Source organism: Erithacus rubecula, assembly GCF_903797595.1.
Source record: "Erithacus rubecula genome assembly, chromosome: 4".
In the NCBI taxonomy this organism is placed as follows: domain Eukaryota; kingdom Metazoa; phylum Chordata; class Aves; order Passeriformes; family Muscicapidae; genus Erithacus; species Erithacus rubecula.
The window spans coordinates 6,703,349-6,719,978 of record NC_136686.1 but is presented as its reverse complement, the minus strand read 5'-3'; the positions used below and the strand labels follow the sequence as shown (position 1 = coordinate 6,719,978).

At 35.9% G+C, this 16,630-nt stretch overlaps 1 protein-coding gene across 7 annotated transcripts in view; it reads left to right on the top strand.

Moving 5' to 3' along the window:
• Positions 1-16,247, top strand: part of PACSIN2 (protein kinase C and casein kinase substrate in neurons 2) — a 53,384-nt gene extending 37,137 nt beyond the window's left edge. For 5 of the 7 annotated variants that reach the window (XM_079303798.1, XM_079303795.1, XM_079303797.1 and 2 more), the window contains 9 exons: positions 942-1,098; positions 1,838-2,073; positions 2,775-2,930; positions 3,964-4,139; positions 6,619-6,739; positions 8,849-8,973; positions 9,673-9,789; positions 10,731-10,927; positions 14,424-16,247. In XM_079303798.1, coding sequence (XP_079159924.1) covers positions 942-1,098; positions 1,838-2,073; positions 2,775-2,930; positions 3,964-4,139; positions 6,619-6,739; positions 8,849-8,973; positions 9,673-9,789; positions 10,731-10,927; positions 14,424-14,536 — 1,398 coding nt within the window. In that variant the 3' untranslated portion in view covers positions 14,537-16,247. The remainder of the gene's footprint in view (positions 1-941; positions 1,099-1,837; positions 2,074-2,774; positions 2,931-3,963; positions 4,140-6,618; positions 6,740-8,848; positions 8,974-9,672; positions 9,790-10,730; positions 10,928-14,423) is intronic. The other 2 variants (XM_079303800.1, XM_079303801.1) reach the window with 2 other exon arrangements.
• Positions 16,248-16,630: the final 383 nt, after the last annotated feature.

The window sequence follows — 16,630 nt, the reverse complement described above, 5'->3', positions numbered from 1 at the left end:
TGAGTATTTGAATATTTAATCTGCCTTGCTGCTAATCTTTGTTTTTCAGTCAGGTGGTTAGGGCTGATAAGAAACTGGCTGTGATATTAAATAGGCTGTGCAAGTTCTCCTAACAGAGTTCTTAGGTTTTGTTTAATGTTTAAAAAGGCCAACCTGAGTGACCTTGAATTTGGTGGAAATGTTACTCTGGAGCAGCATAAGCCATTTCTTCCTTTCAGACATTTAGATTTGTTATTCCATGTTGGTGTGTGGACAAGAGTGAAAGAAGAGTGTTAATGGAGGTTCATTATATAGTGTGCAGTTTGCTCTATGTCCTTATTTTATTGTAGCTTGTACATTGAGCAACTGTGGAGGGTTTTTCTTTAGTATTTACAATTTTAAGTCGTGCCATTTCTGTCAGTATCTTTCCACATTAAATTCTAGAGTATCCTTTTGAAATAATTGTTATCTGGTTTGTCAGCAGTGACTGCATTCTTAAAAACTATTATTATGGATGATAGAGGTGTTGCAATTCTCCTTTGCATGTCTCTGCAGCATGAAATTAATGTATTAGGTACTTGATAATAAACATTGAAAAGGGAAAGAAATACTCTATTATTTCTCTGGATTTTCTCCACTATCCAGAACATTAGCAAGATAAGATAATGCAGAACAACTGTGGTGACTGCCAATAATTACATTGCAGACTTCATAAAATATAATAAAGCTTTTGCTTTTAAATTAATGACTTTTTTTTTTTTTTACAGGGGAACTTGTAGCCTTTGTTGTATTGTTGCAGTTAGGTTTTATGATTAATTGATTTAATACTAATGACTCTGATCCCATAATTGATTATTTCCTACTGTATTATCTTACTCTTGGTTTACAGTATTTATGTTAATTAGAGATCTGTCTTGTTTTCAGAGCTTTCAAGCAGAAATTAAGTCTTTGTCTCTTGGTAGGTTGGAAATTACAAGAGGACAGTAAAACGAATTGATGATGGGCACAGACTTTGCAATGATCTTATGAACTGCATTCATGAACGGGCACGGATAGAGAAGGGCTATGCTCAGCAGCTCACAGAATGGGCTAAAAGGTGGAAGCAACTTGTGGAGAAAGGTAATGCTGAGTTTGAACTCTGACAGCTTTCTCAAATGGAAAAATATGTTTGTGTGTATCTTTGTTTTGGTAAGTACAAAGTAGAAATACTGTGTGTTTTAGCCTATAATGGAGTCTTTGCAAGAGACTCAGTAATGTCTATGACCAAGTTTTTTTTTTTATGAAAACCCAACCAAGCAAAGCCCTGTTGTTTTGCAAGTTTGTTTGCTTCTTGCTGAAGCAGATGAATCTTGCCTCCAGTATGGAGTCATGTTCTAGAGAACTGTCTGTTTCTGGATAATTTCCAGTACAATTTGAAAAGGGATCCTGAATAACAAGGGGGCAGTGATGTGGGGAAAGACTAGTAATTAAAGACCAGGTATTGCTCTAATGGAAGGCTAACCTGATACTGTTTAATACATTCTGTAATAGTAATGTAATAGTTTGTCCTTCCATGGTTATTCACCCTTCAAAAAGTATATTGAGAAACTGAAGGCAGTTCAAAGGGGAGCTCTCTTGTGGAATACTGAGAATTGTGGTATAGGGGTAAGGACTCCAGACTAAATGAATATTATTTTTTCTGGCTTAAAAGTTTGTAATACTCTAAATTTATATGAAAAGAAATTGTTCCCTTTTCTAGGTTTGCATCAACATTGCTGTTTACAAGTGAATATAAGTCAATAGTTTCAGGTAGTTTCTTGGGAATATAAGTTCCATGTGGGTGATGGTTACTGAGAATGACACTTTTTGTTGTGTTTAGGCCCACAGTATGGAACAGTAGAAAGGGCTTGGTGTGCTTTTATGTCAGAAGCTGAAAAAGTGAGTGAACTACATCTAGAAGTAAAAGGTTCACTGATGAATGAAGATTTTGAAAAAATCAAGAACTGGCAGAAGGAAGCCTTTCATAAGCAAATGATGGGAGGATTTAAGGAAACCAAAGAAGCAGAAGATGGATTTAGGAAAGCTCAGAAACCCTGGGCAAAAAAGCTGAAAGAGGTACAGCAGTAGATTATGTATTAGATATCCTGTGTTATAATATACTAATGTTTCAAATCTCTATAAGGGAGTAAACTCCCTATTCTTTCTGCTGGACCCTCCTTTCTTTTAAAGATCTCTTACTTTCTGTCCTCTTCTGAAAAGAAATAATTTTCTCTTGGTCTCTCCTAATCTTGGTGAGTTCAGTGAAAATCTGGAAAAAGTGGAATTTAAGCTATCATTTTAACAGTATCTGATTTCATGCAATTAAAAGTTACGAATTGCTCAAATAAATGAGGGGGAAATGTGTTTGTGGGGATTTTTCCCTCTCATATAACATAAATCTTAAATAAGAGGTTGGTAGAAGAAGGGGAGCAGGTAACCATGGGCATGAGGGAAAAGTGTTTAGTTGGGGACTTCTGTAACCCTTTTGTTGAGTCTGTTCAATACCTCTCTGAGCTGTATGAGTGCTATTTCTTGTATGGTGAAAGAATGCTCTAATAATTTCCTTATGTTGATTCTTATGTGTTGTTCATTCTTTGACCTAAATGAAAACAATTTCCCAAATACCCCCCACCCCCCCCCAAAAAAAATAGAAAAAAGAAAACTCATCCTGAAAAAACAAAACCTGACCATTTCTTCATTGCAATGTGATTTTATGGCTAAGGTTTTATGGTTGCTGTAGACTGTTCCAGATGCAAAGACTCAAATCTCCTTTGTAGGTGGAGGCTGCAAAGAAAGCTTACCATGCTGCTTGCAAAGAGGAGAAACTGGCTATATCCAGAGAAACAAACAGCAAAGCTGACCCAGCACTGAATCCTGAACAACTCAAGAAATTACAAGACAAAGTGGAGAGAAGCAAACAAGATGTACTAAAGGTATACTAACTTTTTTTTAGCCTATAGCTTGTGCATATTTAAGTTTTTTTCCTCCTGAGTGTGCTGTAAACACTAGTTCACATAGCCAGTTACAGTCCTGTACCAAAGCTTAGTTTTCTCCCAAGAATATGTTCTTGCCAAATTTTTCTTCTCTGAAGATGAATAATGTATGGCCTCTATTTCATTTAAGTACTTTCAGCAGGGAACTAAGCACAAGTAAGCCAGCAAACTTCTAGGGCAGAGTTCTACTTATTTGCTAGTGAGGACTGAGCTATTTCACTTGAGAATCTGAGAGAGAGATGCCTAAAACTTGCTGACAACTAAGTATGTCATTATTCTTGACTGCAGAACGCATTTTTTTTAAAAATGAAGCTGATATAATCCACTTGAATAAATGCTGTTCTGTTGCACAATTTACTTTATCTCTTCAGTGGGTTGCTGCTGAGAAGCTTTAAATGTGTGATTCCTCAGGGATGTCTTTTTCCTTTGAGAATGCTGTTCTGGGATCTGGAATGTTATGTTCCACCAGTTGGGATCTTTTAATTCCTGCCTGTGAACTACTTCTGTAAATGAGTGCGTAGTCTGAGGTTGTATCTGTTAGCTGAGCTCACAGTGTATGCAATTTATGTTCACAAGGATGTACACAATGTTTGAGGTTTAGGTCATAACTCACAGTGCACTATGTAAACTACTAAAGGAGAAGAGACAGCACTTTAAAAGATCTTAAAATACCTTCAGTAACTTGAAAGACTTCCTGCTCTGATTTACTCTGTAGCCCCTTTGGTTTTTATCTTTAGTGTTACATTAACATTTGTCATGGTTTCTGTTTAAAAGCCAGAGAAGAGGCTTGGAGGTTTATTGTAACTGTTTCTGCAGTTTACTTAGGTCACTCTCATCGTGCCCTGAGGTGGGTATACAGAGATTGCAGTTTGGCAACTTCTAATCTAAATCTTGGCCATTACTGCTTTGATAAGTCTGTATTGCAGGGCAGTAATAAAATATATTGCTAACAGTTTGGTTTTGTACCCCCCAGACAAAAGAAAAGTATGAAAAATCACTGAAAGAATTGGATAATGCCACTCCTCAGTATATGGAGAACATGGAGCAGGTATTTGAGCAGTGCCAGCAGTTTGAGGAAAAACGGTTGCGTTTCTTCCGAGAAGTGTTACTGGAAGTTCAGAAACACCTTGACTTGTCCAACGTTGCCAGGTAAAACTCTAAGACTTCAAAATCAATGCTTAGTATTCTTTTCCTTAAAAATTACTTTTTTAAGCTTAAAATTACGTTTCTGGTGAAAAGTAATGAATGTTTCAAGTAGATCAGAGTTCAGTGTTCTGATTTCTTTCTAATGCGTTGCTTCAGTTTGAAAGTGTAAGTGAAAGAGATTAATTTTTTGTTTTGTCTAAAATTTATCTCTAGCATTTGCCAGAACTAACAAACCTCTAATTCTTGTGGTATTTTATAAACAAATATGTTCCAATTAGAAAGGATTCAGTGCTTAGAATCAAAAAATGCTGGATCAAAGATTGGGAAAAGAGGGGTTTGGTGCATTGTGTGTCCTGCGTGTTTATTGGAGAACAAATTGGAATTTATTAGTGCAGGACAGCATGAAATTTGTAGTCAATACATTTATTGTTAAAATACTAGAGGTCAGTAATGAATTACCCTAATCTGGGGATAAATTTAAGATCCATAAATTAACCACTGCTGAGCTCTTGTCCATCTTAATTTCAAAGCCTGCTCTTTATACTGTCATGTGTATCAAGCATGTCTTGTATTTTGTTCTTTCTACCTGAGCCCTCAGTGTATTCCAAGAAAACTGAACTTTTGGTAGGGAGCTCCAGACACAGGAGTACTTGCAGTGAGTGCTGTAACCATGGTAATATTTTACATCCCACTTCTAACAGCAGAGGTCATGTGCACTCTGGTTAGCACTTCAAGTGCAAGGAGAAAAGGAAGAACCAAATTTGGTTTTAATCTGAGCAGTGTTCCAAACTGCCTTACTATGCTGTCACACAAGTGTTAATACTGACATGAGGGAAAGGGGGTGTTACAGAGGCAAGAATAAAAATAGAGCAAGCAATAGATGAGGGCAAATGCACTTGTTTTGGCATCATTACCATTTTGGGTTGCTTCAAAGTTCTTATGGAACTGCTGTGGGAGATAGGCTCTTTTTGCTCTCGGAGTAGATAGATGGTAGAATTGCTGTCCATTTAATTCAGTTTCACTAGGTTAAAGGAAATTGCAAAACAGAAATAAATGAGAAATAGTTGACCTAGTGGACAAGGTTGGGGGAAGACCACAGAAAATTACTGAGTGGAGAGGCAATGATTTCCTTTTAAGATACTTAGAATTCCAGGAGTGGTCATAATAAGCATTGAGCAAAGCACAGAACTATTAGGGTGAAACAAGGGAAAAAGCAGCTGTAACTGTTCATCTGTTTCCTTATCTTTGGCTCTTTTTAGTACAGAGATAACAAGTGTATAATTAGTTTTGAAAAGAAAGATTGATTTTTAGATTCAGTGATACTAAAGAGCATGGTCAGAAAATAACCTGCCATGTTTTCTGCAGATGCAGACCTAAAGTTTGTTGTTGATTTAACTGATGGCTACTAATGATGTATTCTTTCTCAAAACACATGCCTCTCTATTGCTTAAATACATTGAAATGGCTGCTGATGTAGAAAAAACCCAACTGTGTATATGTTAAAGCAATCAAGTCTTATATAGAAATTCAGAAATGTGGAAATGTATTTTGAGAAAGTTTAATTCCTTGACAATGTAGCACTAATGAATTCTAATTCTACATCTTGTGTGATTTAGTCTGAAAGGATTTTCAGAAATTCTCTGCCTTGAGTATAATAGCATCTTAACTATATATATAATAATATAATGGCAGTTCTTTGTCATATTTTAAACCTTGTATTGAGATTTTTTTATACTCTGAGTTCCTGCACCATATTGGTGACTTGGATGTAAATTTATTGTCATGCACATTACCATGTGCATGGTCTGGTATCAGAGTATCAGAGCTGTATCTGCAACATGATTTCTATTTTATTAATGAAAAACAACTAGAATAAGGGATAAGAAAAAAATTGTAAGGTTCTTTTTCACAGTTCTTGATATAAATAGTATGAGAGTACCCAAACCAGCAAAAACAGTTGGCAGATATTATACCTGCATAGGAAAATGTTTAACTCATTTACCTCTGCTTGAAGTTTTGGAGGGTTTATTTTTATAATGTCTTACAATTCTCACTGAATTAAAACAGAAGTTTTCACAGAGTCCTATGGACTTAGCACAGAACCAGTTTCTAGTGTCTTGTAGACAAGCTTTGAAATTCAAGAAACTTCAAGACTGCAGCTCAGTAGTTTAAATACAGTCCTATGTATGTATATATATTTTTAATGAGAGCCAATTAAATTACACGAGAATCATAGTTTTAAAATCTGGTAAACAAGGATTTTATGGTGTGGTAAACTTGCTGAAGGTTTACTTGTTGGACTGCTCTTCCCTTTTTACAGGCAGCTAACACGTCTGTCAGTTTTTAAAAGTTAAAGTTTTTCTAAGTTTTTAAAGTTTTTTCAATACTATTATGAATTTAAAATATATTTTTAAAAAAACATCTAGGGATTTGCCATGATTCTAAACGTTATACTAAATTAAAAGATCAATTTGTTTTGCAGTTACAAAAATATCTACCGTGAGCTGGAACAGAATATCAAAACAGCAGATGCTGTTGAAGACTTGCGGTGGTTTAGAGCTAATCAAGGGCCAGGCATGTCAATGAATTGGCCTCAGTTTGAGGTAAGGTCACAGTACTTAAACCCCAGAATTGTTTTGTCTATTTTTTTTTTTTCCTTTCTGCTATTTGTAATATTTCTTTCTGGTGTAGTTCTTAACTTCAAGGTTCCAACACTGAATCTTTTTGTTTTATAAGTCATAGTAGTTTTCTTATCTCAGTTTTCACTGGGCTCTTCTCATCCCACAACTTTTGGCAATGATTATATTGAGCATCTATTTAAAGAGAAAATGGGTAAACCAGAAAACTAGAGTCAGCTTTTTAAGCTTAAGTCATTAGTGAAATTGTTACTCATTGTTTAGTTGGTACATCTCTGACATCTGCATATGTTCTCCTTTATGTTTTACTTCTCCCCTTTGGTGTCAGACTTCAATTTGAATCTCATACTGATAGCAGGTAATTGTAGTGTATGTTGCAAAGACTCTGAAAAAGCCTGAACCAAACAGTTCAAAATTTCAAAACTGGTATTTAAAACTCAGTATGCTATATTTTAAAAAGTCACCTTTACCCAGCTGGTCGTTTTATTGCTGGATGCAATTTTGAAAAGGAAGTTTTTCTAAGTAGTGCTCTGTTAAAATAGCCTACAAGAAATAAGTACAAAAATGTGTCAGTGCAGATCATGCTTCTTGTGTATGATAGCTGGAAGTGGAAGGAGTTGGACCAGAATCATGGGTTTTGCTGAAAAGTTCTAAGCATTAAATTAATGGAGTGAAAGCATAAACTCTGGAGTGTTTCTCTGTTCCCTTATAACAATAAAGAAAAATAGCACCTGTTTTTAAAATACTGAGTAACTTTAGATTAGAGGTTTGAGGAAGAAAATTCATCACAGTAGAATTTCTTTGCCTGAAACACTGAAGTGCAGTTACTTCTCTGTGAAGAAATTACTATCCTTTTTCTTAAACATTATAGTTAACAAATGAAATGCTCGTTACTGTTTCCCTAATCAAGTTTTTTCTTGTTTACATGCTACAAGGATGACGTAAGTAAAAAAAGTCATGATCAAATGACTATGACATTGCATTGTAAACTGCAAATATGCATAGGTCAGTGGTCTTTAAACTGTGGTAACTCAGAAATCCAATATATATTTTACAAAGTTAAAATAATGAGGTGTTTGAAGAACTGTGCAGAAAGCACTGGACTGACTGTGCTACATAGGAATAATAGCAACTCTGAAAACTTGCATTTCCTGACAAAAATACTTTTCTCAAATGCCATCTTTGGTATAGCAAACTCTCTCCTGACGTTTTTTTGGGGGGGTTTTTTTGTTTGTTTTTGGGGTTTTTTTGTTTTTGTTTTTTTTTTTTTACCTTTAAATGTTCAGAGAGGAAATATGTCTCAACATAGAATATTTGCTTGCATCCAGTTTCTTTTCTGTTGGTTCCTGCTTTGTATCAGTATAGTATATATAGTAAAATAAGGTATCAAAACATGACTTTGAATTGATGCAGGACTTATCACCATGCCTGTCCCATCTGCCTTTGAATGGTTCAAAACATCAAGGAGGGTCTACAAGTGACATCATTTGTCTTGTCAATACTTGTGTTGATTTGAGCCTTAACTCCTATAGATGGCGTTTTAGGACAATAAATTTCACTAAATCCAGGGTGAAGTACCTGAAGGGCTTAAATCTTAGGCACAGATTTAAATTTGCTTCTTCTTTGTAAATCATCTAAGAGGGAAAAGTAAGCCCTGTCTTACAATACCTTTTTAATTGAATATTAGAATTACCTTTTAAAGCCACATGTCTTGGCATTATTTGAAACTGTGAGCCCTCATGGTGCATCTTTTAAATATCTGTACTGGCCAGCTCTTCTGATTTCTCCAGTTGAGTGCCAGATGTCTGGTATTTTAAGTCTTTTCAAGGGGTTCAGGATACTAAACAGGGAAGTACAGGTAACCTTGGAATTTTGTGAGTAGCACAGGTACCTGTTTGCATTGCTGGAGTAGGAACTAGATGAATGTAAATAATTTGTAAATGAAACCTTTAGAATGACTCATCTTTAATAATCAGCAGTGTTGTATATATAGATGTATTTTCCATAAATCAGTTTGAAAATTAAATGTGATGGTTACTTATTCAATTTCTCAATCAATTTTGCATTCGTTGCTAGGAGTGGTCTGCAGACCTGAATCGCACTCTGAGTAGAAGAGAAAAAAAGAAAGCTTCTGATGGAGTGACCCTGACCGGGATTAACCAGACAGGAGACCAAGTCTCACAGCCTAACAAACACAGCAGGTAGCTTTTTTATGCCCAAAAACACTAATTGGAAAAGACTGTTGCCTTCAAATACACTAAGCTCTCCAGCATCAAAAAGTCACCGTTAAATCAAATGATAATTGTCTGTGAGCATTTTTAGTGATGTCTCTGCACTTCATAAATTAATTTGGGAATTATTCTTCATTTTATAGCTCTCTTTCCTTTGGGAGCTGAAAGAAACCAAACTTCATGAGAAACTGAACTTTCTGTATCTGATCTGATGGTATCTTCCTGCCTTTCCATCTCTAGAAATGACAATAATACTTTGAGATCTTAGTTTGCAAAACATTTAGTCACATCAGAATTCTGGATCTGATACAAATACAAATAATATGAAACTGTTAATATCAACTGCTTTAAGAAGTAATTAAGCTTGCCTGAAAAATTGCATTGCCTTTTATTGCAGGCAGTAGAAAAAAATAAATTGTGGTCCACAAAGGATATTCTGATATCCTTTGTATTGTGGAATATTTTGGAGGAATGCTCCATATGTGAGACTTTCCAAGCTTTCTTGAGCCTTAAGCTGCATTTGATTGATGTTTTGTTTTTGTTTAGTTGTTTATTTAAATGTTTTTGGATGAAGGAGGGGTCTGCTAAGAAACTGCTTAGTGGGACACCAGTGACAGTGTTATGTTATACAGGTAGGGTCACCATAATGCTTTTTCTTTTCCAAATTAGCAGTGTTAGTGTCCAGAGTAACACAGTGCAGTCAGTACAATCAAGTTACAATCCCTTTGAAGATGAAGAAGATACTGGGAGTACTGTCAGTGAAAAGGAGGACAATAAGATCAAAAAGTTGGTGAAATGTTGTTTTTTAATTGTTTCCACATTTGCACTTTCTCTATCCAGGGTTTTCTATTTTCGGTTTCTATAACACTACGCTGGTCAGTGCATGAAGTGTTTTTAAGCAGTTGTGTAAGCAACACTGTAACCTAACTTGTCTTTCCTAACAGATGCCATATCTTTTGCTTGATCTTTGGTTTCAAACTACTGTGGTTATTGGCAGTTGCTAACAGAACTGCTGTTGCTTTTTTTCCCTCCTGTCCCAGTCCTATAAAATGTTAGAATTGATGTGTTTTTCTAGTGAAACTGCTCCTGGAGCTTTACTGCTCTGTGTTTTCTCACTGAATAAATCTTTTTAAGATGCTTTCTTTTTTTGTTTAGGACCTTCTCAAGCAGCTGCCTGTTGCTTCAGTGTACACTCTAGGGATATTCCACTCTCTTAACTGGCATGTGCATGCTGAACAGTGAACTTCTCTTTAAATTATCAAGCTGTTGCAATATAATGAAGTTTTTTATTGGTGGATTGCAATATAGAGGAAGTATTGGAAGCTATTGTAGAGATGCATAGAGATTTGGGAGGAAGGTTCTGCAAAGCAATTTAAATGTTTTACCTAAATCAGATAATCCCTCTCATCAACTACGACATTCTTTTGCCTTTGCTGAGTAAATTATCCCATGGATTATGTGGATTTCTTAATAGAGAAGTTTTTTGTGTTTGTGGGGAGATTGATATGTGTTGGCTTTGCCTTTTTCTAACTTTGTAGATTCATTGCAAGGATGTTTTTATTTTTTAGTGAGGTTTATCAGTTAAAGATAGGTGAGAAGATACCAGAAAGTAAGTTTCAAAACTGGACCTTAGAGTGGAGTTTAAGCATATTTAGGGATATCTTAGTAGTATTTCTAGTCTCCTATTTTAAAAGCAGAAAAGAATAATTTCAAAATTGATTTTTCAGTGTTAGCAGCTATGAGAAAAACCAAAGCTACCCTACAGATTGGTCTGATGAAGAGTCCAACAACCCCTTCTCTTCCACTGATGCAAATGGAGACACCAATCCCTTTGATGAAGACACCCCTCCCACCATGGAGGTGAGAGTACGTGCACTCTATGACTATGAGGGCCAGGAGCAGGATGAGCTCAGCTTTAAAGCTGGTAAGTTTGTGACATTTACTGAAAATATTTGTCAAAAAGGAAAAAGGCAGGAGATTTTTTTGTCTCCTCAGCTTTTATTTTCTGAAGACACCTGTTTCTCTGGATGTGTAACTCCACATACAGGATCCTGTCTAACCATCATCCCTCCTAATAATGCTTTTTGGTGTCTCCTGTTTGGCAGCACTGACTCCTAGCTCTTTGCAATGTATTGAGTTGCCTCTGAGATATTCCTTTCTTACCATCTTAAGTGAAACAAAATGACCTGCAGAACTGAAAAGCCTCTCTCCCATTTTCTTCCTTGGTGATAGTAACAGCTGCTGGTTTTAGATGTCTGGAATTCCAACCCTACAGAGTTGTTATTTAAAGGAAAATATTACAGCAGCTATTCTTGAAACTGTATTTAATCAATTAATAGTTTCACTGTTTAAATGGAAAGCATCCAGTTTTGAACATTCAACTTTCTGCATTGCTTTTTAGGGTTGAGAATTTAGCCATGGACAGACACTTTGTTAAACTGTCTCTTTCCACCCCTCTTCAGTGTATGTTAAGCACAGGAATTACCTTTACCTGTTGTTTTTTTTTTTTTTTTCTTTTCAGTCCTATGTTATATAAGGGTGCACTTAGTGCACCTCTTCCTTCTTAAGGTGTTGTATCTCCCTTGAGCTCTAAACCCTTTTCCCCTCACTGTTACAGGAGTTGAGAGAACAGAATAGATGCAGCTATGGGGGAGACCCATCACACACAGTTTCCACTCACAGCAAAGTGACATCAGGGTGTGATGGCTGCACACCACAGGTGCTGCTGCCTCCAGCTGAAATCTACCCACTGTTCATGACTTCCATGCCAATTGTTTAACTGTCTTGCCCAGAATTGCAGGAGATATTTTCCAACCAGGAATTCCAGAACAAGACTGAAGGAGTAGTTTAGGAAAAGCAAACAGAACTGCACTTTGTGCAAATGAGAGAGAGAGACACTCTGAGTTTGTCTCTTTTCCCATTTGCTTGTCATTTATTCCCATCTCCTGTAACAACCAGATGAATTGTAATAGAAAAACAAGATTTAAGTGTTGAAAGGAAACTCCAGAAGGCTTTTGGTTCTGCCTGCCTTTCAGCTAGGGTTAGTAAGAAGTGTGCTGTGTCTATACCACCTGCTGTGGTTCTTAGGTGGATGTTAGGGCTGAAAGTTAAGACGCCAGTCCATGTTGCAGCTAGTCAGGGAACTGCAGGATGTCTGTTCTGCTGAGGGACAAGGGTGGTGCTCAAGTGTGTCCCCAAGTCATACTCTAAATGCAGTTTGTACTTTCTGAACCAAAACACCCCCCAGCTCAGGTGGTGGTGCTCTGCCTTTAACTCACCTCCTTCCTTTTTTATTAGTGAAACCACTGAATATCTGACTTTTCTTTTTGTAGACAAGTGTTGTAGACTTCCAGAGTGGAGGAATGGGTTACTTTGAACTTTGCTGAATTGTGTCCTGACAGAAGTACAGTAGTAACAAAACATCTGTTACTTTCTGTGGAATGCACACAAGCCAAAAGTTACTTTTCATTCTGTAGACTTTAGCTGCTCCTTTTTTTTCTTAGCATGGGATGGAAGCATGCTAATCCCCTTGAAATATATCTATGGTTCCTGTGAAGCAGCAAGGGTTTACAGTAATGAGTCTTTCCTTGGCAAAACTATGCAATGTTTATATACACAGATGTATTGGTTAAATACAAAGTTAGGTGTTCTGTGCTGGAGTACCAGCTGTGTCACTTGCATTAAACCACTGAACCAAGTGGCTCTCAGTGTGGGAGGTCTGTAGAAATAAAGTAGGGGAGTTATGCAGACTTCACTTAAAAAGAGTTCAGTACTTTGAAGGAAGAGCATTGAATAATGCTACAACACCAAATTATGGGATTGATACAATTGTAGGAGAGGGAAGATGTGCTAGACCATGAATAATCCTCTTACAGATGCTGAATTATAGGATGGGCATTTAGTTTTTAGGGAGAAGTGTTAGTGTGACTAGCTCTACACTGAACATACAAAAAACTAAGGAAAAGAACTCACTAGGTCAGGTGGGAGCCAATTTAAAATTATTCAATCCTGTGTCCCTTTGTAGATATCCCTATGCTCCTAAGCAGCTGTCAACAGTGGATTAATGCATTTTAAGGATTTGTTCAAATGTACATGGATATTCTCAGATGGGATTTCCTTGGGTATTCAAATAATTTACTTACAAAATGCTTCTAAATACATGTTACAGAATATAGACTCTGGACAGTGTCCATTAAATGTACTTTAATACTTGAAACTCACTTTTTTAGTGGAGTACCTTTACATCTGGTGCTTTTTGACTTTTTTTTTTTTCTCTCTTGGCAAACAGCTGTGGGAGGCTTCCAAACAGCAAGAATAACTTTATTCATATCTTGTGAGAGGTTTTATAAGCATGTCAGAGGATGGGACATAATTATTTGCAATATGTCTGTCTCATCCTCCTGTGGCCCTCTGTGGCTGAGAATAGTGACAGGAAATGCTGTCTCTGCTATAGTGTCAGAATATATTGTGTCTTCTGCTTTTATTATCACAGTGGTTTTGTTGTAACTGCCATGCAAATGACTCTTGAAGGTGTTAATATTTTCTTAGACCTCCAACATCACCAAGTTTCCAAGCTCAGGCTTTGATACAAATGCATTTGTTAGGGCATACTGTCATTGAATATATGAATTTTTTGTAGTCCTTGTTTCCACTCTTTATTAACACACACTTCATGGAAGGTTTGAAATGGTCCACTCTCATTCTGCTGCACTGAAAAAAGTGTAACATGTGACATAAACCAAGTCTGAAGTGCCAAACATTTGTTCATAGTGGCTATTAGTTTTCTGATCAGCTTTAAAACTAGAAGAGATGAAGCCATAACCTTTTTATCTAAGAGAAAAGCTATAAAGATAAGTGTCTTGAGAAGATTTAATGAGAGGCTTCTCCATTTCTACCAAAGATTTTAATAGTCCTTAGGCTAGTTTATATTCTCTTAAATGATATCAAGAGTCTCTACTATTTGGGACTGTAGTAAGTGATTAATAAATACCTTCATCATCTATTTCCTATTGCTAAGATAAAACACAAATCAGTTTTATCTAGTGAAATCATTTGACACAAGTAAGTTGCAAGTTGTTAACAAATAAGTTGTGATAATTGTTACTCAATGTGGCCTTTTTTTGCCAGCTGAGGTGGAATTTCTTTTGCTCCTACGGAACATCTGGGAGTCTGCAAGCTCTCAAAAGTCAAAGTATTCCCAGAGGATGTGGAATATCAGATGTGTGTTGTAGTCAAAATGAAGTCATCTTATACTCATGAATGTCTGAATGGATAGACCTGAAGTTAGAAAGCAATTCTGAGCTACTTAATCTTGGCAGCATTTTCTTCCATGTTTCCCATAAAACCTTAAGACAATAAGCCTAATGAAACATTTTTTTGACTTGCACTAAGTTGGGAAAAATGTTGCTTTTTTTCTTCAGGGGATGAGTTAACCAAAATGGAGAATGAGGACGAGCAGGGCTGGTGCAAAGGACGCCTGGACAATGGACAAGTTGGTTTATACCCAGCAAACTATGTGGAACCAATCCAGTGACAAAGGACAAAATAATAAACAGAAGTGTCACAAGAGCTCTGTAGGCCTGTACAGTGTATTTAGGTGAAGTGAGAAGAAACTGGATGGATGTAAAGAGTGTAAATATTTTAAGGAAAAGGTGAGAGCTTGATTCCAAAATAAGGGTGAATGAAATACAAAAGCTCAACATTGTTTTCACAACTTGTACACAATGCAAAGGAAAGGAGTTAGGTTGGAAAAAATAGTATGATAGGAAAAATATTTTAAACTTTTTCTTCCCATATGGTCTGTTATTGTGGATCCTAAACATTTTTGCATTTTCTATGCTTATGCCTCATCCTACCCCAGGTATGTGGCTTATGCTCACTTTTGTTTAATCAGTTATTTTAAGTGACCTTCAGTAACTTGCAACTTGAATTTTGAAGATTATTATAGTTAATTTTTTTATTTGTTCTTATCAATGTCTGAAAGATGCAGTATTTTTTTATTTAAATGCTATGTAGTTAAGCACCTTTTTATATGCTTCATCAATTAATACTTAAATTATGATATAGATTTAGTCACCAATTGACTGAATGAAAGCTCTTTCCATGTTGTAGTGATCTTTCTGTGTTGTCAGCATGGCTTGAAGTTGTAAATGGTGTTGTAAAACAAAATACTGTATTTAATAAATATCTGTTACAGAAGATTATTTGTAGCAGAGATATCTGCAGGTGTTGGGATTTATTACAAATGTTCTTTATGTGGGTTGACACTTGAACTATGAGTTTTCCATCTAGGTTTTAAGTGGCATTCAAAAGAAATACAGATTATTCATAAGCCCTGGAAGAGTGGCTATTTCCAGCACATGTTTGCAGGAAACAAAAAATCTCCTCCTAATTGCTAATGATTTTTGGGTGATTTGAAATGTTAAATCTGTGAAGGCTGATTATCTTGAACAGAGAAGACTGTAAAATAGACTAAATGCTTTTATTAAGAGCCTATCTATGTTGTGTATATGTACATATAATTTGATATTACAAAATATGAAGAGCATGGCTATTAGTTATCAAGCCTTTTGGTGTCAATAAGATTTAGACTATTTTAAGAGTTTAAATTATAGGTATATTTAAATCTTCTTTCCTGCCATATTCATTACTGTACCATAGACAAAGTATTCTGTGATTAGATTTTTCAGAAGTACAGTAAATACACTAATATACTCAAAATCAGTATTTGTGGATAAATTAATGAGTCAAAATAAACTAGCTTTAGTCCAAACATGAATTATTGTAGCAGAACACTGTAAAATCTACATTTGTTTGCAGTTACAACTTGGTCAGCTGTAATTGTGTCAAATATGCATTTGTGACATTGAAAACTGGGTTGTAAAACTACAGCAGATCTGTGTTAAAACTAAGTATCAGGTAAGTAGATATGCCATGTTAGGAAGCTACACTGTAATGAATTTAACAAATCTTTTTCAAGGTAACTATAAAACACTGTTGTTAATCTTGGACTTTATCATTTGCATTTTGAGCTTATAGATATATTTAGTTATAATTTTCAGTGAATCCAAATGTGCAAGCTTAGAAAGTGGATGTATGTATATGTCTGTCAACAAAAACTTACCAACATATTTGTTCATCCACAGGACAGTTGCTCAAATTGTCAGGAATTACTGGTTTGGGTCTCTGTATTGTAAAATATTTTAGAAAACAATAAAAGCTGGTAATCTCTTAAATACACAGAATGAACCTTTCACTATTTCAATGTATGTGAAAATAGTCTCATGAAACAAATAATCTGTGCCTTTCATTGCAATTCATGGTGACAAAACCTGCATTGTGTAAAAGAACCACAAACAGGAGTGTGACATGGGTGGCATTGTGCCATTACCAGAAAAGAAAGGTGCCATGCACAGGAATTCTTGGCAAAGCATTCCAGCAAAATCTTCATGGAAGAAGAGGAAACTCTTTCATGGTTTGCAGAGTCTACTGTGATGCTGTTTTCTGTGCTGTTGTCAATCTCAGATAGCGTGGGTGAGCTGCTAAGCTTTTTATTTCTTTTTAAATATAGTATCTGAGTATTTTCTGCCTTTTCTTGGCTGTGATTAATGTGGTGCTGTTTGTGACA